This window comes from Artemia sp. Qi Xiang Cuo, chromosome 7 (genome assembly GCF_049724085.1).
Source record: "Artemia sp. Qi Xiang Cuo chromosome 7, ASM4972408v1, whole genome shotgun sequence".
NCBI lineage: Eukaryota > Metazoa > Arthropoda > Branchiopoda > Anostraca > Artemiidae > Artemia > Artemia sp. Qi Xiang Cuo.
Genome location: NC_142800.1, coordinates 29,569,298 through 29,594,861, shown reverse-complemented (window position 1 = coordinate 29,594,861; position 25,564 = coordinate 29,569,298). Strand labels below are relative to the sequence as shown.

Below are 25,564 nucleotides of genomic sequence, written 5' to 3'. Positions count from 1 at the left end.
TCTGGAATATATAACACAATTAAAAAAAACAAAAAACTGAAGTTATATAACGAGCTTGACCATTTGGATGAGGCAGGTCAACGATGAAAACTGGATGACATTTCGCGGGCCAAAGTTTGATGATGACATGCGCAGGAAATATGATGAACTATGCCAGCTTGGGCTTACACTTCCTAGCAGTTCGTTCAACCTTGCCAATGGGTATATAATAAATCTGAGCTTAACTGGATCTTAGGTTAATCTCTTCTGTGTAGTGTCCTGTACAATACAAACAACCATGAAGGTAAGAGCTTTTGGTTTCTTCGTTTTTCCTTTTTAATTATTTTATATGACTTAAGTCCTGGAAGGTTTTAATTACCCATGTACCTTATTTTATGGAATTAGATAGATTTATTTGTATAAAATAAACAAACAATTTGCGATAACAAACTGTAGGAAAGGAGAGACTCGTGTCAATAGTAACCAAAACTCTAGAAAAAGGAGCAGTGATAACAGCATATGCATCGAAAGAATCAGATTTTTATTGTGATCCAAATGAATAAATTCATTCAGTTTAAAGTTATCCAGCAACGGCTACCAGCTAGAGAATATTTGCCTAGTTTTCGAAAAAGGGACAAAATACCCCCAAAAGTGGTCAAGTAATTTGATGAAAATTATGCCATTAAATTCAGCACACCCTTTTCAAATGTTTCAAGCCACTATCTATAAACGTGGGAAATAAATTTTTTTTTTTTAGAAGGATGGCTACGGATTGATTTTTTCTTTTTTTTTTTTTTTTTTTGCTAGGGTTGATCATTTTGAACCAATAATCCTAGAGTACCTGAATAAAGCTCATTAGCAAGGATATTTTAAATTTATGTTGTCCGCTTTAGGTAGATTAAATAAATTTTTTTTTTTAAAACTGAAAGTATGGAGCGACATTAAAACTTAAAACGAACAGAAATTATTCCGTATATGAAAGGGACTGTCCCCTTCTCAGCGCCTCGCTATTTACGCTAAAGTTTTTTTTTATCGTTTTAAAAAATAGAGTTGTGAGAAAGAGTCGAAAATCCCCCCTGAAAACGTCTGTGCACTTCCCAATAACCATGGGCGTAGGGAGGGGGGGGGCCGCTGCCCCCCCCCTCCTAGACCTTTAAATTTACATTAGATATGGCTGAAAAAGCAGATGGTTTGGAAAAAGCAGTTGATAAAACTCCATCACACTATCGACTGCCCCCCCCCCCCCCTAGACAATATGCTGCCTAGTGCTGCCTACGCCCATGCCAACCAATACTGTATATAAACATCGGGCGAAGTTCATAACTTGAAGCCCTTCCCCCGGAGACTGTGGGGAATTAATTCATCCTCAAAAGCATAGATTTTTCGACCATGTTGAACAAAATGGCTATCTCAAAATTTTGATCGGGTGAATTTGGGGAAAAAATTAACGTAGGAGGGGGCCTAGTTGCCCTCCATTTTTTGGAAACTTAAAAAGGGCACTAGATCTTTTAATTTCCATTTGAATGAGCCCTCTCACGATATTCTAGGACCACTGGGCCGATACATCACCCCTGGAAAAAAATGAGCTTTCTTCTGAGAAAAAAATTACAAAATTCCACATTTTTTCAGATAGGGTCTTGAAACCTTTGCAGTAGGGTTTTCTGATACGCTGAATCTGATGGTGTGATTTTCATTAAGGTTCTATGACTTTTAGGGGTTGTTTCCTCCTTTATTCGAAAATAAGGTAAATTGTCCCAGGCACGTAACTTTTGACAAGTAAAAATAAACTTGATGAAACTTATATATTTGACATCAGCATAAAAATTTGATTCTTTTGTTGTATCTATTGGTATCAATATTCCGTTTTTTAGAGTTTCGGTTATTATTGAGCCTGGTCGCTCCTTACTTACAGTTCGTTACCACGAACTGTTTGAAAAAAGGATTGTGTTAAAGCCAAGTGGTGTTTTCTGCTGTTCTCTGGTGCAAAACGATAATTTTATCCCAAAGTATGCATATAAGTAACCAATGAAATTTCGGCGATTGGTAATCGATATGAAATTGTTTTAAAAATAGTATATTGAGCCTTCCAGTTTCAAAATCAGTAATGCCGTGCCGTGCCATTTTCGCTCCTGAAGATGCTCATAATCTATACGAAATAAACAGTTAATTTAGATATAAGCTTTAAGGCTTTATTTAACTAAGTTTTCCATTGAAGCCTTACAAAATCATAAGCAGGGATGTAAAATTGCGTACTTTAACCCTCAAAAAGTTCGTTTAATTTCGAAAAGAAAACGCAGTAAATGAGCGCTTTTTTCTCAAAGGATTGCTTTGCAAAAGTTAATTCTTGATTTAAAGAGCCGGGTTGGAGTGGTAGCCGTTCTTGCATTTAGGGTAGCTCTGGATGTACCATTAGAGACGAACGGAAATGAAATAAATTTTTTTCAAATCATGGCTGTAGCGTAAGATGCAGCCTAATTAATAACGAGCTCTAGCTTATAGTAGCCGAAAACTTAAAAACGCGTTAAAAAAGACAGTCAAGTCAGGAAGAATTGCCATTTAAAGCTGACTAAGTATCATTTTGGTCAATTTTAAGGGTAGAAGTTTTTTTGCGAAAACAAACTTATTGAAATTTCGAAACACAGCCTGAAACCCCACATAGAAATAAAAAATGCACCGTTTTAATCAACAAAGCCGGAAACCTAAAATAGGAGATTTACAATTCACCACAACACTGAAACACATAAACACCATTACACTACTACCTGGCACTGACACATCATAGACAGGTGCTTAAGAGCACATTTGAAGGGACATCAGCGTATCTAGAAGCTATTAAAAGATAATATGAAAATACAATGCAATTTTTGCCCAAAACTGAATCTTCATTTACAAGATTAGATAAGACGCATATCTTCTGATAAGAGATTATATAACACATGTATCTTTTGAAAAGTGTTATTTTTGAAAAGTGTACCACCTTTTATGGAAAAGGTGGTCGTATAAACTTTGGAGGAGACTCATTGAATTGGAAATCAGAAGTTTAGCGCCTTTTTTAAGATTCAAAGTGATTGGAGAGCAGCTAAACCCCCTCCCCCGTCATATTTTCTCCAAATTCATTCCGTTGAAATTTTGAGATAGCCATTTGTTCAAAAATGGTCCAAATATCACATAAAAAGGTCTTTGGGGTTGACACAACCCCCCCCCCCCCCTCAGAGTATGGGGGTAAGGGTTGTAAGTTATGCCCCAGTGGCACATAAGGTCTTTATGAAAGGGTGGTCATGTGAGCTTTTGAGAAGGCTCATTCAATTGGAAATGTATAGTTCTAGCTCCTTTTTAAGAGTCAAACGTGACAGAGGGAAACTAGCCTCCCCCCTCCTTGACATCCATTTTCCTCCAAAAAAATTCGATCGAAATTATGAAATAGCCATTTTGTTTTATGCTACAATGAGCATATAACAATGTCTTCAGGGTGGACACAATCCCCTAGAGATCAGGGACAACGGTTGTAGGTTATGCCTCAGGGCAAAACAGATAATGTCAAAATACAATGCAATTTTTGACCAAAACTGAATCTTCATATACAAGATTAGATAACACGCATATCTTCTGATAAAAGATTATATAACACATGTATCTTATGAAAAGTTGCTTTTCTAGAGTATGATATCAAATTTGATCGACTTCGTTGCAAGATTCCCTATGGTCCGTTTTTTACTTGGTTCATGCTGAGACAAAAGCTGAAGGCTTTTTCCTGTGTGTAATGCATTTTTTAAATATACTTTGGAATGTAAGCTTAGCATAGGAACGAAAACATTAGCCTAGATACGAACACAGGAAGAAAATAGTGGTTGCAGGTCAGATGTAGCCTAGCAAACATAAAAAACAAACTGTAACAAATGTACAAACTAAACAAAATAACGAAAAACAAATCGTAGCCCATTGTAACCGAAAATTTATAAATAAAGACAGAATTAGCTGTGACAGTTATGTCAAACTATAAGATTTTATCAGCACAATATGGAGCGATTTTTTAAGATGACGAGATTTTGATGACATTTTATTAAAATGATAAATTACATTTCAAATGTTATAATTTTTTTTATACTTTAATAAATACAAAACTAATAAAACTTTAAGGAATAAATATTAGTTCATGTAAATTAAACTGACAATCCACTGTCATTTGTTTTTTTCAGTAAAGTACAAATTAATTTCTGGTCTTGAGAAAGCATGGGGGTTATCAGCCCTACTCATGTTAGTTTTTGCTCTTTTTGAGTTTGACTTGGTTATTTATTGTAATTTCTGTTCGTTTTGAGTTTCATTTATTTATTAATAATGATTTGTGTTAGTTGTGTCTTTGGAAAATGTGCTTGACTTTATTTCTGCTCATTTTTTGCTTAATGGAGCTCTTTACTTTTCTCTGAAACGCTTGTTTCGTGGAAACGTTTTTATAATAATTTCTGTTCGTTTTTATTGACACAGTCTTCTTCATGGAAAAGAAAAATTATTATCTTTAGTTTTTCCGTTTTTTTTTCATATGCTGGAGAAACTTTTTCAACAATTTTTAATCCTGACACAAATAATATTTTTTAATTTAATTTTATACTTCCTCAAGTTGACCTGAAAAATAAAAGTTAATATTATTCCCAATTGATTCTATCTATGCTCTTTGACAAGCTGGATTCACTTACACTATTTTATTTATTGAAATTGCAAGAGAAAAAGTAGTAATAGGAGTAGCCTCGAAAATTTCTACTTAATACCCCAGTCGTTCTCGATATATTGCCAAGGTTTCTTATATGCAACCGTACTCACAATGCCTTTTGATTGTTCTACTATGCTGAAAAAAATGGTTGTTTCGAAATTTTGACTGGATGTGTTTGTAGAATGAATGGGCTTAAGAGAAGGGCTGCTTGGCTTCAAATCTCTGTTTACTCCTAAAAAGGGCACTAGAATTTGTAATTTAGAATCGAATTAGCTGCTTTAAAAGTTTAAAGCAGCGTTTCTAGCTATTATTGAGTGGTGCTGCCTACGATATTGCTTATATGCCCTTTTTGAAAACCTGCATGCAGGTTTTTCCTTTAATTTTTCCTTTCAGTTTTTTCAGTTTTCAGTTTTCAATTTTTCAGTTTTTTCCTTTAATTGAAACCATCCCATAACGTTCCCTAAAAGTATCACTTGAATACCCTTAGCGTCATTAGTTACAGTTAGGTAATGGTATCATTAATAGTATACATATAGTGCCTTCTGGCTATTTCAAAATCCACGCCACCTTACCTTTAAAGGTTTAACTTAATAATGTAAGCAGTTCTTGAGATACTGCCTTATAAACTTTTTGCAATTCCATATACTCATAGTTTGTTATTATTTAGTTCAACATCCGCCTAAATATTCCTTAAAAGCTTCACCTTAATACATACCCTTGGCTTGCGTAGTAGCAGTAGTTGTAGTAACACTAGTACCAATATGCGCATATCAGCTTTGGTTTCTTCAACACCCCTTCAACACACGCTGAGAGTTTCAACTTAATACTATTAATCGTTCCTTAAGCATTTCTGATAGTCCTCTTGACTGTTTGGCCATAGAGGGTTTCGACTTAGTTCCATACAGTTTCAATATGTCCAAAAATTTTCACTTTAATACCCTTAGTTTTAGTAGCAGTAGTAATAGCGGTAGAATTAATAGTAGTAGCCTTAGCTTTAGTGGCAGTAGTAGTAGTAGATGTGGTAATAATAGTAGCAGTAGTAGTAATACGAGTAGAAACAGTAGCATCAGGATGCAAATATTTTCTTTCGTCTAATTTAACATCCCCTATTTCAAACCCTGTTAGTTTCAACTTCAGACACCAAACTGTTCTTAAGATACTGCTGCTAAGCCCTTTTGACTACCTGCATACAGATGTCGTGTTGTGATTCAGTTGATCTTCACCCCTCAAAAGTTCTTGAAAATTTCATCTTCATACCGTTAGGTATAGTTGTAATAGTAGTCATAATAGTGGCAATGCCGTATCCAGGGGGGGGGGTTACTCGGTTTGAACTCCCCCCGAAATGTTCGTTTGACTCGTAAAAAGGTAACAAAAATGGACATAAACAAATTTTGTACGCGCTTTTTGAGGTTTGTTGTGTAACCCCCCCCCCCCCAAAAAAAAAAAAAAATTAGTACCCCCCCCCTGAACAAAAATCCTGGATGCGCTTCTGAATAGTGGTTTTTGATATTACTAGTAATAGCGGTAGTACTAGCAAAAGTAGGCCTAGTAGTATTAACATATTGCCTTTTGGTCAATAGAACATCCCTCTCATCAAGTCCCAGAAGTTTCAATTTAATACAATTAGCCATTGCTACGACATTGCTGATATGTCCTTTTGATAGCCTGTATGTTCATATACTTCTTGAAATTTTCGTCTCAAGGCTCTTAGCCTTACAAGTAGTTGCAACAGAAAAGTAGTAAATGTAGTAGTGATAATAGTATTAGCAGTAGTGTGCACATATTGCCTTTTGGTCAGATGATGCTCCTCTTTAAGCATTCTCTGAAAGTTCGAACTTAATGCCCAAATAAATTTTTGAGGTTCGCTCTTTTGACAATGTGCAGGCACATGACGTTTTTTGATTTAGGTCAAATTTCCCCTCAATATTGTAAAATGAGTAGTGTGGTAGTAGTATTGGTGGTAGTTGTAGTAGCATTGGTAGCATGCAAACATTGCCTTTTTGATCATTTCCTGAAAGTTTCAAATTACTGTACTCAGCCATTCCTGAGTTACGCCCTTTATACAATTCGTATATAGCCTAGGTAACGTTTTTTGATTTAGTTCAACACTCACCTCAATATTCTCTGAAAGGCTCACCTGAACGCCCTTTGTCTTCTTGGAAAGTAAAGTTAAAACATGCATACGTTTCGCAATAACACATACTATGTGTAAACAATGAACGAATTGTCTAGTTTACAGCCCTTGTCCTGAGGACTATGGTGAGGTTGATATCCCCAAAGATATAATTGTTGGACCTTTCAACAATGCCGAACAAAATAGCTCTCTTAAAATTCGAGCAGATGCATTTTGGGAAATGATGGGGAAAAAAAGAAAGGCTTGGCGGGGGAGGGGGGAGCTGATTGCCCTCCATTCACTTTTGACTCTTAAAAAGGGAACTAGAACTTCCAACTTCCAATCAAATGAGCCCCATCTGATCCAAAGTTTATCCGACCACCCGTTTAGTTTAATTTACATAAACTGATATTTATTCCTTAAAGTTTTAATAGTTTTTATTGATTTAAGTATTGATAACATTTGAGATGTACTTTATCATCTTAATAAAATACACCTGGTCATCTTAAAAAATGGCTCCATAACGCGCTGATAAAATCTTACAGTTCGACAGAATTGTCACAGTTAATTCTGTCTTTATTCATAAATCTTCGGTTACAGTGGGCTACAGTTTGTTTATCTAGTTTTTTAGGTTTGCTAGGCTGCATCTGACGTTGCAACCACGATTTTCTTCCTTTGTCGGATCCTGATGCCTGTGTTCGTTAATGTTTTCGTTCCTACGCTAAGCTTACATTCCAAAGTATATTTAAAAAGTTTATTACACCAGGAAAAAGCCTTCGGCTTTTGTCTCAGCATGAACCTAGTAAAGAACGAACCATAGGGAATCTTGCAATGAAATCGATCAAATTTGAAATCATACCCTAGAAAAGCAACTTTGCAAAAGATACTTGTGTTATATAATCTTTTATCAGAAGTTATGCGTTTTATCTAATCTTGTAAATGAAGAGTCAGTTTTGGTAAAAAATTGCATTGTATTTTCATATTATCTTTTTTGCCTTGGGGCATAACTTACAACCCTTGCCCCCGATCTCTAGGGGATTGTGTCCACCCTGAAGACATTGTTATATGCTCTTTCAACTATTGGTAACAAAATGGCTATTCCATAATTTCGATCGAATTTGATTGGGGAAAAGAGGATGTCAAGGAAGGGGGGTGCTAGTATCCCCCAATCATGTTTGAATCTTAAAAAGGAAGTAGAACTATACATTTCCAATCAAATGAGCCTCCTCAAAAGCTCACATGACCACCCCTTCCATAAAAACCTTATAATTGACGAATAATTCTCGTTTGTTGTTGTTTTTTTCATTGAGATTTTTCTCTCTGTTGGTTTTTTAAAAACCTTACATGCCCCCCGGGGCATAACTTAGCCTAAAACCCTTGCCTCCAGATTCTGGGGGGTTGTGTCAACCCCAAAGGCCTTGTTTTGTGATCTTTGGACTATTTTTGAACAAATGACTATCTCAATGTTTCTACGGAATGAATTTGGAGAAAATACGACGGGGGAGGGGTTTTAGCTGCTCTCCAATCACGTTGACTCTTAAAAAAAGCACTAGAGCTTCCGACTTCCAATCCAATGAGCCCCCTCCGAAGTTTATACGACCAACTATTCCATAAAATCTTGTATGCCCTTGGGGTATAAGTTACTATCCTTGTCCTAAATGCTTTAGAGGGTGGGGGGTGTCATCCTTAATGACATAATTTCTGGACCTTTCAACTACGTGGAAAATGGCTATCTCAAAATTTTGATTCGATGTATTTTTGGAAATGATGGGCGTGGGGAGAAGGCTGGTTGCCCCCCAATCACTTTCGAATATTAAAGAGGGAATTAGCCCTTTTAATTTCCAATCCAATAATCTCTTTTCGAAGTTTCTACGACAGCAAATGGTCATCTCAAAACTTCAATCAGATATATCTCGGGAAAATACGACGTGTGTATGGGCTTTTGTGTGCAGGGGGGGATTTTGCCCTCCAATCACTTTGATTCTTAAAAAGGGCACTAGAATGTCTGATTACTAATCTAATGAATCCCCTCCAAAGTTTATACGACCATCCCTTCTACAGAAACCTTATATGACTCCAGGGCATAGCTTACAACCCTTGCCCAAGGGCTGTGGTGGGGTTGTCATCCTCAAAGGCATAATTTTTGGACCTGTCAACTACGCTTGACAAAATGGCTATCTCAAAATTTTGATTGGATGTGTTTGGGTAAATCCTTGACCGGGGGGGGGCGGGAGCGGGCTAGTTACCCTGCAATCACTCTCGTATTAAAACGGGCGCTAGTCCTCTCAATTTCCAATCGAATGAGCCCCTTTGACGTTTCTATGGCAACTCCTTCTATACGAAGTGCCGTGATCCAAAACTAAAAAAAAAACAATTTATTTTGCCCTCATCGCTCTTTACTTACGCAGCGGTATTGTGCTGCCTATGATCACAGATGTGTATTTATTTGTTTTAATATTTTTTCTTTTTTTTTTGCAGGGATGATCGTATGAAACCAACAGTCCTAGAAAATTGGGTGAAAGCTCATTGGAACGGAAATTAAAAGTTCTCGTGCCCTTTTTAAGTAGCAAAACAATATGGCACAGCAAAGTGGTGTTTTCTGTCATCTTATGGCATAAAGCTAAAATTTTACAAAAAAAATGGCTAAGTTGATTTTACAGGGAAGAACTTTCCAGGGAAGAATTTTCATGGGAGGGGGTTATTTTCCATGGAGGGGGAGGTGGATCTCCTGGCATTATTTAAAAAATGGTGAGAAATTAAATAATAAACAAGTTTGTTCAGCTGAAAGTAAGGAGCAACAGAAATTATTCTGTATATGAGGGGGGCTGCCCCATCTTCAATGCCTTGCTCTTTTCCTAAACTTTGACTTTTTATCCCAGTTCTTTAAAAAACAACTCGTGAAACACAATGACCATTTAGTTAAATAAAAATAAAAAATTTAGTTAGTAAAAATAAAAAAACATTTATTGGGAGAGGGGAGGTAATTTATTATTATTGTCATCATTAATGTCTTAATTTTTTTTTCTTTCTTCTTTTCTTTATAGTTTTTGGTATTATTGTTTAAATTGAGAGAGAGTTTTCAGGTCTTTTTTTTTTTTTAGAATTAAAATTTTGAGAGGTTGAGAATTAGAGGATTGCAGTCGTCTTTCATCAGGCTTTTTGAGCCTTCTCCGGGCGGTTGCTTGTATATAGTTTATTTTGTAATTAGTATTAAATAAAGCAAGTCAAGTCAAGTTAAAATAAGAAGCTTTTTTTGAAGTACTGATTAGCTTTAGCGTGAAGAGCGAGAGACTGAGGAGGGGGAAGCACTCCTCGTGTACAGAATAATTTCTCTTCGTCTTAGGTTTTAATTTTGATCTTTACTTTCAGCTGGAAAACCTGCTTTTTCTGTTTAATAAATATAGAAAATGTTTGACGGGAGGAGGTGTAAATTGTTCCCTAATTTCCCTTCACATATAATAATCCTGAATGTACATGGTGCAAAGTAATAGCTCTCTTCTTATTGCAGAAAAATATTTTCTTAGCCACATAAAAGATTACATTCATATTCTTGCCAGTACATAAGGTGGAGAGGTGGGGGATATCTTGAAGGTCACCAGGAAATTTTCCAGAAACGGGAGGCAAGTAATACCAGGAACTTTCTCTTCGTCGACGTTTGAATGCAGATTTTGGGGCTTATATTTATTTTTTCCTATATTAAATAGTTCGTCGCAACAAACTGGACGTAAGGGGGAACTCATGGTAATAGTAACAAGAACTCTAAAGAGTGGGATTTGAATTAAATATGCAGTATAGTATTAAAAGCTTGTCAGAGTCTATGTCATAGGTTCAGCACAAATTATATAAATTTGGAAAATTATTAAATTTAGAACCTATTGTACTAAAGCTATCAAACAGTTCGTGGTAACGAACTGTAAGTAAGGAGCGACCCGGTTCAATGGTAACCGAAACTCTAAAAAACGGGATTTTGATACCAATAGATACATCAAAACAATCAGATTTTAATTCTGATTTCAAATATATAAGTTTCATCAAGTTTGATTTTACCTATCAAAATTTACACGCCTGATAAAATTTGGCTGATTTTCGAAAAAAAAGTGAAAGACCCCCTAAAAATTATAGAACCTTAATGAAAATTACACCATCATATTCAGCGTATCAGAAAACCCTACAGTAGAGGTTTCAAGCTCCTATCTACAAAAATGTGGAATTTTCCATTTTTTGCCAGAAGAAAGATCGCGGATGCGTGTTTATTTGTTTTTGTTTTTTTTTTGTTGTTTTTTTTCCCCAGGGGTGATCGTATCGACCCACTGGTCCTAGAATATCGTGGGAGGAATCATTGGAACTGAAATAAAAAGTTCTAGTGCCCTTTTTAAGTGACCAAAAAAATGGAGGGCAACTAGGCCCCCTCCCACGCTCATTTTTTTCCAAAGTCATCTGATCAAAATTTTGAGATAGCCATTTTGTTCAGCATGGTCGAAAATATTAAAACTATGTCTTTTAGGATGACTTAATCCCTCGAAGCCCCCAGGAGGAGGGCTGAAAGTTATGTACTTTACCCAATGTTAACATATAGGTTAGTATTGGTTATTGGGACCCGGCTCAATGGTAACCAAAACTCTAGAAAACGGTATTTTGATACAAATAGGTACATCAGAAGAATCGGATTTTAATGCTGATTTCAAATATTTAAGTTTCATCAAGTTTAATCCTACTCATCAAAAGTTACGCGAGAAAATTTGGCTGATTTTCGAAAAAAGGGGGAAAGACCCCCTAAAAAATATAGAACCTAAATGAAAATCACACCATCATATTCAGCGTATCAGAGAACCCTACTGTAGAGGTTTCAAGCTCCTATCTATATAAATGTGGAATTTTGCCTTTTTTGCCAGAAGAAAGATCACAGGTGCGTGTTTTTTTTGTTTTTTTCCAGGGGGGATCATATCAACCCAGTGGTCCTAGAATATCGTAGGAGGGCTCATTGGAATGGAAATTAAAAGTTCTAGTGCCCTTTTTAATTGACCAAAAAAATGGAGGGCAACTAGGCCCCTCCCACGCTCTTTGTTTTCTCAAAGTCACCTGATCAAAATTTTGAGATAGCCATTTTGTTCAGCATGTTCGAAAATATTGTAATTATGTCTTTTAGGATGACTTAATCAACCGAATTTCCCGGGAGGAGGGCTGAAAGTTATGAACTTTACCCAATGTTACATACAGTATTGGTTATTGGGACGTATACAGTACAGACGTTTTCAGGGGAGATTTTTCCTGGTAGGGGGGGAGGGGGTCGGGCAGGGACGTACCCAGGGGGGGGCCTCCGGTCCCACCCCCCCACCCCCCGAAATCTCACGATTTTTTTCATTTTCCCATAATTTTCTGATTTTTCTCACAGAATAATGGGTTTGAAGGATTTGCCCCCCCCGAAATAAATTGGACCCCCCCCCCCGAAATAAATTGGACCCCCCCCCCCCCCGAAACAAATTCCTTCGTACGTGCCTGGGGTCGGGGGTTATGTAGGAGGATCTTTCCATGAAGGAAGTTTTCATGGGACATTGCTATGAAGGGGACGCCGGACTTCCCAGCATTATTTAAAAAAAGATCAGAAATTAAATATAAAAAAACAAGTGTTTCAACTGCAACAGTAGCAACATCAAAATTTTAAACGAACAGAAAATATTACATACATGATTAGGTTCACCCCCTAGTCAATACCTCAGTGTTTAAGCCAGAGATTTTTTAGTACTTTCATAAGATATATCTATTCTAAATACTAGCGTTAGTGATTAAACGGCCATTTTTAAAGAAGTGTAACGAAATTTGAACTTTAGCTTAAAGAGCAAGGTATGGACAAGGGGTCAAACCCCCTAAGAAACGCATTAAAAATATACTAGTATAGAAATTATTTGCGCAAGTTAATTCGTAAGTTAAATATATTTATTGCTAATAAAAACGTTCGTTAATAAAATGAAACAAGTTTCGAGAAAGCCATTTAACCAAATAAAAGTAAATTAATAGGAAAATTTTGTTTTAATTATTCATACACGGTGAGCCAGGATCAAAACCTGCATTAATTCAAATACGTTCAAAAATTAAATACAAAAACAAGTTTTTTTAACTGAAAGTAAGGAGTGACATTAGAACTTAAAACGAACAGAAATTATTACGTATATTAAAGGGGCTGTCCCCTCCTCAGCGCCTTGCTCTTTACGCTCAAGTTTGACTTTCTCAAAACTCTATTTTTTTTAAAAAATAAAAAACTTTAGCGTAAAGAGCGAGGCGTTGAGGAGAGGACAGCCCCTTTCATATACGGAATAATTTCTGTTCGTTTTAAGTTTTAATGTCGCTCCTTACTTTCAGTTAAAAAAACTAGTTTTTTTTATTTAATTTAAGTTAAGAACCTATAGGTCAAGAATCTGTTGTATTGGATCAGTGTGGCGAGATAATGTGTTAAACAGGAAGACATTTATTCTTTTGAAATATTTGTTCTGTGAAATATTTCACAGTATGGGTTTAGGCAAGGCAAACCAGTTAGTTTCCGACGAAAAATTGCTAAAAAGGACCTAGAAACCAAGTAATCCTAATTTTGGATGAAAATTTTAGTGTAGCATCCGAAAATAAAGGAATAGAATTTTTTCAGTTCCAATGAAATAATTTAAGTTGAGGATAAATTCTAGTTTTTAAAGGAGCATCGATCCAAATCCCAAAAAGGACCGAGTTCTTGTGTAAGGCAGAAGTCGATCGCATTTCTTTTTGTACATAAGTCATAGTTTAACCTCCAAGATATTAATAATTGTAATTCTTTTAGTTCAAACAGAGATAATTTCAAGGAATAGTATCCATCCCTTATAAGGTAGCATCGCCCCCGGCTTATAACTCAAAACTGAATAAGTTTTCTTGTTTTAAGGAAAAACCACTTGGAACTCTTTTGTTTTTAAGGTAGGAAGGTTGATAAATTGTCTTTTGCCAAATTTGCTAAAAGATAACCTTAAAAATAGGAGCACATTATAAAAAAAGGGGATGTATAAAAATAAATTAAATCATCCAAAAATGATATGTTTTATCCTAAATATGTGTTTGTCGAACATCAGACCCCATACCACCAATAAAGATATTCTGGCTCCCCAGAGCTTTGGATGACATGCACTAACGGATTTTTTTGCATAACCTTATGTTAATACCATTGACCTTTCTTCCAAATTTCTAAGAAACGATTCTCAGGAATGTTTCCTAGGTTTTTGCAATGCCAGATTTGAAACCAAATTGATTTTTTTTTTTTTTTTTTTTTAGAAGACTTTTTTTTTCTAACATCAATAGGTAAGCTTAGTGCCTTAATTTGTTCGCTTAGCCTTTTTGGATATTCGGTCTTGAACATTAATATTATTTATTTATTCTATTTTATCATATCAAACCGTTTATAGGAATGCACAATAAGCAAGGATCGACTTTTATCAATGGAAATCTAAACTCTAAAAAAAACAATTTTACAAACAATTTATAACAACAATAGACTCTAATTTTCCAACTTAATTTAACTAGCATAGGAGCATTGGCGTTATTTTGAAAGGAAGGGGGGTAGACACCCCAAAAATGGATGTTATCTTGATGTAAGCTCCATATTTACATTCAATATTTCTTGGAACCGTAAGACGCAATGTTAAAGCTCCTGTCTACAGAAATACAAATTTAATTTTCTCCATAGAAGAATCTGCACGGTGTTATTTATTTTTTGTTTTTTTTTGTTTTTTTTTTTCAGCAGCAAGGTTGATTATGTCAAACTATTAAACACAGAATAACGAGAGAGGGGTGAATTGAAAGAAAATTTTGAAATGTTAGGGCTTTAAAAAAAATAAAGAGATTGGGCCACAGCAAAAGACTAGTTTATTGTATGCTGGGTTGCTGACAAACAATTTTAACCCAAAATGAGGCGAAATTTGATGAAACAAAAATTATGAGTTAACCCATTGATTTTAACTTATCGAAAAGCTAAGTTTCAGAAGCCATATTGCCGTGCTGTGGCACATTCGCTTCTAAATATTAATGCAGCAAATACAAAATGAACGGTTGTTACAGACATTTATACAACAGCGCTAACATTTATAGTGTTGCATAGTTACGCACAAGTTAAGCGTGGATGGGTTTGAAATTATGGGTGAAGGGGTGCTTGAAGCCTCTATAAGTGTTATCTCAGGCCCTATTTTTCCAACTTTTCGTGGGAGACTCTTCAGATCAGTTATAGAAAGAGGCGGATCTCCCCCCCCCCCCCCCAACCTCAGTTAATTCGGAGGAATGAGTTTGGATACCTATGTTGCACAAACATTTTCAGTGTTGAATAAAAGATCATATTTATATGCTTACCTCTACAGAAGTGGGAGGGTGATGGCTTCCTCAAGAAATAGGATTTATCCCAATAGCCATCGCCCTTGACAAAAAGGAAAAGTAAAGAAATTTGGTTTAGGGGTAACTTTTTTCAGGGACTACTATAGTTTCCGAGCAACGTCATAAGCAAACTTAAACCTTAGAATAAAAGAATGAAGGGGTCAATGGGTTAGCAAGCCACCTAAAATTTATGATAATTTTATAACATATATTTAACATTAGTAGAATTGCAGGAAAATAAGTTTTATATGAAAAATGTAGCTAAAAAAAAAACAAAAAAACATTAGTCACCCATATATAAAAGGTTTTAGCGCCCCCCTAAGACCCTCTATTCTTTACGCTTAAGTTTCAAAACTGAATATGTTTACCATGGTACTAAAGAACATAGTTATAGGTAGAATCTAGACTATAGACTTCTCTTTATGCCCACAACTCTTTATGCTACGGTTCAACATGTGATGGGTATAACATGGTAAAGTGGATGATGGTTATGGGTGTAATTTTTTCATAATCTTCATAAGGTTCATAGAATCATGCGCATGATGATTTCTTTTAGTTTTAAGTATTGAAGCTGTTCTTCACTTTTGCTTGGAAAAGAACTTTTTTAAAATAGAAAACACACATACATTGTAATTAGATACCAATTTTTGGGTTTTGATTTCTATCCTTGAATATACCAATTCCAAAGTCGTGACAGTAGTGAGAGCAAATCCAAGCATCAAATAACTTACATTAGATAACCCTAAATGGCAAAACAATAACGTGTATGATAATTGCTAAATAATAAACACCCTTATTTCAGTATTCCTTACACCTACATCTGCATTTAGTTTGCCAATTTTATTTTCGCTGCAATAGCTTTTTTTCTGATTTTTCTTTCGATTATTTTCATGTCTTAAACAATTTCAGGATCACAAACAAAAGTTAAGAATTCACTAACATACTAAAATATGGCCGTTGTACAAAAGATTTGATCTTAAGCTAGTTTTAGTATGTGAATTACGAGGTCATTCAACTGATTGATACTGCATCCCTTGCTTTTTTGCACATTGTTCCAAACAGCAGTATCCCCACTCACTTCATTTGTTTTAAAAGAAACTAAACATCAGGTCCAATTGATGTAGCTATCTTTATCATAATTTATCATCTATTCTGGTTTCTCTGATTCCTCAAAGGGAGATTCAAATCTATGCATCTAGGATAATTCTGTAATATGTTCATTAAAAATAATTTTACATAGAATAAGTTGTTTCTGAAATGATTCGCTATTAATATGAGTTTTGTTTCAGGCTTTCTTACTTCTGGCTGCCGGTATATCTGTTACAATTGCTCTTCCTCAATACAACTATGACCCACCTCCATTAGTTCCAAGCGGACTTTATGAGTTACCAAGTGAGCCCTCAAACCAAGAAGAAACTAAGGAGTTGCTAAATGAGCCAATGAACCTTGATGATGCAAAATTACAATTCTCGCCTGTAATATCAGTGAGTATTTTCCTTCCACCACCGCTACTACTACTGAAAAATTATTGCAAATCAAACTGTCTGAGGCCAACACTGCTTCAAATTCTATTCCTCTTCTTCGTTTCATTCACAGCTTCACTCATTGAAGTTTCCTCCCATTTTTTTTTTTTTTTTTTTTTAATAAATAATGGTTTATTCATCAACAAAAAATAACAAAATCCAGAAGCTAAGCTTGTAAAGGAGATAACTAACCCAACTAGGCCTAAAAAAAATAAAAAAAGAAAAAGAAAAAAAAGAACAAAAAAAAATAATAATGAAAAGAAAAAAAATCAAACAAACCTATCACATAAAAATAACTAATAAGCGACTATACCACCCCTACTCAATAATATCTCATCAATTCTCAATGTTCAACATATTTATCTATGTCCTTCTCAATCCATCAACCAAACACAAAAATAAAAAAAAACAAAAACATTAGCAAACTAAAGGCAAAAGAGACCGGAGAACTGACTCACTCACTCCCATATACCCTATAACAATGTTCTTTTAACATACTTCTAAATTCAGAAACATCCGTCACCTTCTTTATCCCTTCTGGCAGAATATTCCAAGCACGATGGCTAACATGGCGGATACAAAACATTGACCTAGTTGTCACAGGCTTAGGTAGTCTTAGTTCATTCGAAAGTCTTAAACTATAAGAATGAAAACTAGAAACAGGCAGAAAAAAATCTTGAAAGCAAATTGGCAGCATTTTATTCTGATGTTTAAACATAAAAAGAGCCTTATAAAACTTAATCAATCCAGAGAGTGGAATAATATGTAGTTCAGCATACCTTGCTCTAACCGAGGAACGCTTATCATCTCCAGTAAGTAGTCTTACAGCTTTATTCTGTAATACTCTAATCTGCGATAAATGACCCACAAACGTTGAAGACCAAGCCAATATACAATAAATCAAATACGGATGAATAAGGGAGAAATAAAGCATTCTGAGAACCGGTCTAGGGAAAGTACGCTTTAGCTTCCTTATAATTCCCAAATTTCGGGAAACTCTAGCTGAAATTTGATTAATATGGTCTTTGAAACTCAAGCACTCATCAACTATCACTCCATGAAACTTCACTGCTCTGACACGTTCTATAGTATTCCCATCAAGTTCTAGTTTCTCTATCCAGGGATAGTAATTTACACTTCTCCCGTAAATCACAAATTGACTTTTCTTATGGTTTAATTTAAGTTTATTAACTCTCATCCATTTCTCTATTTGTTCCATTCCCTTTTTCAGAACTAGTAGAAGTTCTCTTTCTGTCCTCGCAGCAAGTGTAAAATGTGTATCGTCAGCAAAACTAGGAATTATAATTCTGTTACCGCGATCCCCTTTATCTGAAATATATATATCTTCAATGCACCGGTAAATATCATTTATATAAATCAAAAATAAAAGAGGTCCCAAAACTGACCCTTGAGGAACGCCAGCCTTGACTCTCTACGGGCTAGAGGTCTCACTTTCGATTTGAACAATCCGCATACGTTCACTCAGGAAGGATCTAACAAGTTCCAAAAATTTTCCACGGATACCACAATTATCTAACTTCTTTACTAAAATTTCATAATCCACACAATCAAATGCTTTCATTATGTCAAGGAAAACGGATGCCACTTTAAGACCACGATCTAAATGATCATTAACAAATGTCGTCAAGAAGATCACTGCTTGCTCAGTTGACATTCCTTTCCTAAATCCAAACTGACTAGATCGAAAAAAAGACCTAGATTCTAGGAAATTAACCATTCTTACATTTATTAGTCTCTCTATTATTCTAGAAATAACAGGAAGAAGCGAAATAGGCCTATAATTATCTAAATTCCCACTATCACCCCCTTTAAAAAGCGGTTTCACTTTCGCAATCTTCAGACAATCGGGGAAAATACCTGACTTAAAACACTCATTTATTAGCATTACCAACTGACTAGAAACTATAGGATAAATAACACGGAAAGCTTTCACAGTCATGAGATCCGATCCTGCTGCACTGTTTTTCATATTTTTAACCCCTTCACACAAATCACTTAAATAAACCGGCTTTAAATAAGCAGATACTTCGCTCTTATCAGGCAGGAATTGTGTAAAATCGCCATCCTCAGCCAGGACTGGGATACTGGATCCTACATTAAGGCCCACATTAGAGAAATGCTCACAAACTGAATTGCAACTCACACTGTCCGGAAGCTCCGAGGGAGACCAACTAGGGTTCGTTACAGACTTTATAAGTTTCCAAGTCTTGCCTGGATTTCCCTCAGCTTCTTTAAACTTAAAAGCAAAATAATCCGTTTTAGCTCTCCGAAGGAGACAATTTAGCATGTTATTATATGCTTTATAATCATCCCTAGTAGGTGTCCCTTTATTTTGGATCAATTCCTTATATAAATGGTTTCGCCTTTTCATACTTAAGAGTAGACTCTTAGTAATCCATGGTTTCTTTGCTGATTCATATCTGTAAACTCTTTTAGGTTTAACACATTTCTGAAGTAAACCTGTTAATGTCGCGTACCATTTTTCAAATTTCCGATTGATATCATATTCCTCTTGTAAAAAATGAATTCAGTCTTATCAACTTCTAATTTAAGACGGGCAACAACCTCAGAATCAATAATAGGCCTAAGGACATTACAACGATGTCCCTTATTCAACTGTAGGACGTGCGGTGCTGTTATCATTACTCCCAAATAATCTGAAACACTATTAACCACAACAGCAGGTGACTTATATTCAGTATTTACAAATATGTTATCCAATATTGACGCACAATTCTCAGTAATTCTTGTACAGATATTTATAGTAGGCTTCAGCCCGTAGCTAAGCATCATATCCAGAAACTCCTTAACTCTCTGACTAGAATGTAGACTTTTTAAATCAATATTGAAGTCACCACACACAAAACACGGCTGTCTTGTTCCACTCAACAGGTCCAGTTGTTCCTCTAACAGACTCAGAAATTCAACGAGGCTACTAGACGGAGGTCGATAAATAATAGCAAGAACACATTTAAAATTTTTCTTAGATACATTCACAACCATCGACTCAAACACCATTTCCTTATGTTTAGTAAGGGAAGGCATCGGCAAGACATTAAAATCACTCTTGATATATGCCGCTAAACCTCCATGTTGGTGCAGTTCCCTGTTTTTTAAAACCAGTTGGTAATTAGGAACATCTAATAGGGATGACGTATAAGACTTCAACCATGTCTCAGTCAGGGCCAAAACCTGTAAACCTTGAGTCTGCAGAATTTCCTCCAGGTACTGAAAAGAAGTACTAATACCTTGGCAATTTAAGTGAAAAACAGAAAAATCACTCGGGTCATAATCATTATTCAAATCCTGAAGGAACTTATAACGGGCATTCAAATATTCCTCACCAATACCATTACTATCAAATTCACGATGGAGTACCCCACCCCCAATATCTTCAATCCTGAGTGAATCATTCTCCAGCCCCTTCAACCTATTCCACTCTAAATTAACCATTATCAAAAATCATTTTGTCACGGATATGAGAAGGAAAAGGTTCAGTTAACTTACACTTATCATTTTCATCATTCGTTGAGTTGGTATCATCGCTTCCACACTTTGATCCTAAGCAAAAAAAAGAAACATAAATATCTTCATAAAAACCAAAAAACACTACTACTGTTTCCAGGCCTAGTATCCCTGAAAGCCAAGACCAATCCATAAGAACTCCAAACACAACCCGGTACGCTCCGCACCGCGCAATACATTATACACGATTAATAATTTTTCTAATTTTATTTTTTTACTTTTTTCCAACCACAAAATATTTAAAAAAAAAAAAAAAAAAAAAAAAAAAAAAAACACGAGACAACATTACTTCATACCAAAATGCTATCACAAAAAAAAAAAAAGAAGTAAAAAACGCAACAAAATAATAACTCAAAACCATATTAAACTAAAGTAATTAATATAAATATAAATATGACAACCCGCCTAGCATTGCATAGGCCCACCTCGAGGATTTATCGGCACTGACAATTCAGGAATCACGTCATTCACGGAGAAAGAAACACGCAGGCCATTTGGCTGATCAAAACAAAGGAGAGGTGGAACCGATTTTGTTACCCATGCTTGAATACCACAATCAGCAAGCTTTGATCTTTTTTCAATCAGCCGTTTTCTAATATCTCTCACTGCCGTCGGAGCATCATCACTAAGATAAATATCTTTATGACAGCAAACAGTCTTTCCTTTAAGTTTTTTACTCTGTTTCAGAATCGTTATTTTTTCTTCTTTAGACAGAACCGTAACTTTAAAATATCTACGCTCTTTTTTCACTTATTTAACCTAAAATTTTGAGGTCTAATTTGAACATAGTCCAACTCAGAAACCAGTTTTGAAAATCGCTTACGCGTCCACTTTATCTACGCAATGTACATTTCAATCCCCACTGTTGTTCTCGGTCATTCTATGCTCGAGATGCATTAACTCATTTTTCAACTGATTATTTTCTTCACTGAGAAACCCTGACTCAGCTGTAACAACACTAATCTGTGATTTTACATTTATTATTTCATTCTCAGTAGCCGCCACATGGGTCTGGATCGTCAAAATTGCTGCGATTGGCCAGATAGCGCTTCCTCAAGCGATTTGACCCGGGTTTCCAGAGATTTGAACTGGTCCGTGATACCGTCAAGCTTTTTTCCATTGTCTTTCACTATAGTTAGAATTTCAGAAAAGCTCCGAGCCAGCGTCGAAATTGACAAAGTCTCTCCATCCTTAGGTGAAGATGACGAATAATCATTTTGATCCTCTTCGAATGAGACTTCTTTACGGTTTCTTTTATTTCGCCCCATGAATAAGCAGTAATTAAAAAATGGACAAATAGTCTTACCTCAGCCGGCAACGATTGTTTATCCACGATGTTGCTAGCGTGCAGTGCTTTTAGCCGTTTGGCACGGCAAACACCTTTTCCAACGTCGGTAATCAAAGACTCTGTTTATAATGACTAAAATCCAATCCTCTTTTACTCCATGCAATTCTTCAGTTCAAAGCAATAATCACACACCAAAAAATTTTCTTTCATCAATTCAAAACATTAATCTCACAATCTATTTCACTCTTCAGCCAAAACTACCGCAGGCACGGAGCACCTAAGGTGTTACTCGTTCGGGGAATGAATCATGACTGAAACATTAAGTTCCTCATTCCTTTAAAAAACTTTCTTTTAAAATGTTTCTTTTCTTTATTACTTCTCTCTGCCACATTCAAGAACGTCTCGCTTTTCAGTTGGCCCGAGATGGATTCCGAAAGCGCAAACTTTTTTAGTGACTCGTCTTCTGTAAAACATAACCTAACATCATTGGTGTGTCATTCAATGTAGCCCTAGAAAGTGGGATGAAAATTTTTAGTGTTCCTTATTGTAAATCCCTTGGACTATTACCTAGAGCAATTTTTATACAGTTCGATAAAAAAAATATCACATTCAGTGTCATATTTTATATCAGGTACATCATAACTTGTGTTTTATTAGAAATTAATTGAATTTTACGTTTAAAATTCACCAGCCCCTTCGCCTCACAAAGGTCATAGAGTTCCAATCATGAAGTCATGAAAGATCCACCACCGCTACTACTACTGAAAAATTATTGCAAATCGAACTGCCTGAGGTCAACACTGCTTCAAATTCTATTCCTCTTCCTCGTTTCATTCACAGCTTCACTCATTGAAGTTTCCTCCCATGAAGTTCCTCTTTCCTTTAAAAAACTTTCTTTTAAAATGTTTCCTTTCTTAATTACTTCTCTCTGCCACATTCAAGAACGTCTCGCTTTTCAGTTGGCCCGAGATGGATTCCGAAAGCGCAAACTTTTTTGGTGACTCATCTTCTGTAAAACATAACCTAACATCATTTGTGTGTCATTCAATGTAGCCCTAGAAATTGGGATGAAAATTTTTAGTGTTCCTTATTGTAAATCCCTTGGACTATTACCTAGAGCAATTTTTATACAGTTCGATAAAAAAAAATATCACATTCAGTATCATATTTTATATCAGGTACAACATAACTTGTATTTTATTAGAAATTAATTGAATTTTACATTTAAAATGCACCAGCCCCTTCGCCTCACAAAGGTCATAGAGTTCCAATCATGAAGTCATGAAAGATCAAGACATCCTGATGTTTTAACAGGAAAAGGTTTTAGACAGAGACTCTGGCTTTGGTTAACCATACAATTAAGTCACTTACTCAATTAAATCATAATTAAATCACAGACTCTGAGGTTCAGACCCTGAAGAATCACACAGAGTAAAATTAAATCTATTACTCTAGTTGAATATACAATTAAGTCTCTAAGTTAAATTCCCTTTATCTTCTTCTTCTTATTTGGTCAGTTGTGGAGATGCTAAAACATAATCTTCATCCAATTCTGGGATTTACGGATGCTAAGATCAGACTCTAGGCCTATATTACCAAATGAAAATCAATTTTGCTGTGATACCATAGGATTATTTAAACACTAATTTATTGTATAGCTAATGATTGACAATGAGTCTTTCTAATTTTCTGAGCTTTAGTAAAATTTCAATATAATCGACTGAATAAACTATATTAATTAAATGAAAATAATATGCACTTGAGTTTAGGGTTTTAGTTGGCTTAGGCTTGTTACAAGCTGGACGAGTCTAAAACTAGCTGAATCCCAATTTAAACATTAGCCGAACCTTATTATAAATATGGCTTTAGCGACAGTGAAACTGTGCTTAACTCTGTTTATGTCAGTGTGACTAAACTGTGGCTCGGCTAATTACTTTAATATGTGAAACTTCAATATGGACAACAATATTATCATGGTTGCTCCCTTAGGGCCAACCAAGTAAAGAACAAATTCTAGCCCATAGTAACTAAAAATGTAAGAACGTGTTTTGAAAATAACTGTCAGGTGAACAAAAATCATCATCTGAAGTTGATTTGGAAATGGTAAGTAATAGATTAATTTTAATGATAAAAGCTTGTTGCGATAACAAGTTTGAAGGAGTTTCAAAAAAAGACTGAGACCCCCAAAGTAGTGTTGAATCGAATTGAAAGCAGCACCACCAGAATCACGAGAGCCAATAACCCGCTTAGGAGAATTACAACCCCCCTCTGTTGAGCAGCTGGAAAAATTGTTGTTTTTTTCACGCAGGATGCAGTATTATGTCTCCCTTTTACTTGTGGGGCACTGAAACATTAAAGAGAGTCGTTTATGGGTTCATTTAAAACCAAATTGCTATATCTACCTATTTTTTTTCTAAGTAATAAAACGTAGTTTAATAATAGATACAAATCTTGAGAAAACTGTATCTTCAATCAATTTTAGGAACCAGCGCCAGCGACGATGATGCCCATGCCATATGCTTTTGGATGGGCAGTTAACGACAGTGAAAATGGAATAGACGTTGCTCATGATGAAGTTAGTAGCGATGGATTACTCACCAAAGGAAGTTATAAAGTCTTACTACCAAATGGGCGAACCAAAGTGGTTACTTTTACTGTTACTAGCGAAACTGGCTTTGTGGCCAAAGTGAAATACCAAAAATAATTATTTTAAATAGTGCCTTTTTTCTGTTTTTTTTTTAAGTTTTTTCTTGAACCGCGTCAATTATTTTTACGTTTTACTATACCTTAAATAAATTTTGAGAGAAATCGTATATCTTATTCGTATTCATTTAAAGTGACAATCAGTCACAATGAAAATTAAATAATTAAAGACATGTAACACGAGGAACGTGCTACCTGTCCTTTTTTTATTAGAGGAGAGAGTGAAGTCTCGTATGCTACCTTGTTATTACCAAGTTTCTCCTCCCCCCCCCCCAAAAAAAAGAGAAAATAACAGCCTTTGTATAAAACGTAATATATAGAGATCCCGTAATGCATGTAAGATCATGATTAGATAAAAATCTCACCAGTTCTCATTCCTTTCCACTTTTGAACTATTTGAGATAGGTCACACTGTTCCAAAAAATCATTCTTGCAGGCTAGGGTTAGAAGGGGGTAATTTTTTTTTCGTGTATCATAGACCTAAGAACAGTTTTCACCCGTTTAAGGTTGCTACATATTCTTTCTCCCTTAGCCGATATCACAGGGGTTCTATTTGCCATTTGGAATGCTTCCTGTGCACACAAAAGAACGTGTTTTAGTCCTTTCAAAATAGTGAAAGCATTCTCAAATATTTTTCTTATGATCTGTTTTTGGAATAATATTTCAAAAGAGAAGTGGAGTATCGAATTCTTTGCTGTTCCGGTTCAAAATGGAGAATACTAGTTATACTTTGTTGCACTCAGCGAGTTCATAAACTGAACCATGGACACTCAACAGTAAGAAATAATATTGTTTTCGTGTATCTTACAGTCTTTTCCATTTCTAAGATTAAGCTTGCTGTCACGGAATAGCCTTTACTCTATTTATTTTTATTCCTAAATTCATGGCGACAGATATAGTTAAATATTTGGTTTGCTGCTAGTCTTTTATCGAGGTTTTTAGATAGCCATTAAATATTCTTTTGAAACGGTTAATAAAGAAACTCTGTGGGATAACTTCCTCAAGAAGATCATTCCAGATTGAAGAGCAACGCAAGATAAAGCTGTTCTTCAAGTACTCTGTTCCTGACTTGCTAATCTCAAGATAACTGGACCGTGCTCTGTTCCTTCGTGCTTATCTTGTTGTTTGGACAGTTGCAGCAACAATATGAGAAAACTCTATAGAAAGATATGAACTTAGTGCTCATAGAAAACAGACCAGCCTAAAGTAATAGCCCCTATGCCTTCCCAAGGCCAGAACATAATTTGCACTTGACTGAAAAAATATAAATGTTTTTACCTTTATAGCTTTAATAAATCAAATAATATTAACATTTTGATTAATAAATATCA

At 35.4% G+C, this 25,564-nt stretch overlaps 1 protein-coding gene across 1 annotated transcript; it reads left to right on the top strand.

Annotated features, from left to right (window-relative positions):
• On the top strand, positions 1–24,321 carry LOC148950144 (uncharacterized). The gene is made up of 3 exons (XM_089091471.1): positions 1–283; positions 16,463–16,657; positions 24,013–24,321. The coding sequence occupies exons 1-3, from the start codon at positions 278–280 to the stop codon at positions 24,232–24,234; spliced, it is 423 nt and encodes a 140-aa protein (XP_088947597.1). The 5' UTR covers positions 1–277; the 3' UTR covers positions 24,235–24,321.
• The last annotated feature ends 1,243 nt before the right edge of the window (positions 24,322–25,564 follow it).

What these genes read in the sequence shown, in the direction of transcription:
- LOC148950144 (XM_089091471.1), top strand. An exon ending in AATTCTCGCCTGTAATATCA is followed by an intron (nt 16,658 to 24,012) that starts GTGAGTATTTTC and finishes AATCAATTTTAG; the next exon opens with GAACCAGCGCCAGCGACGAT.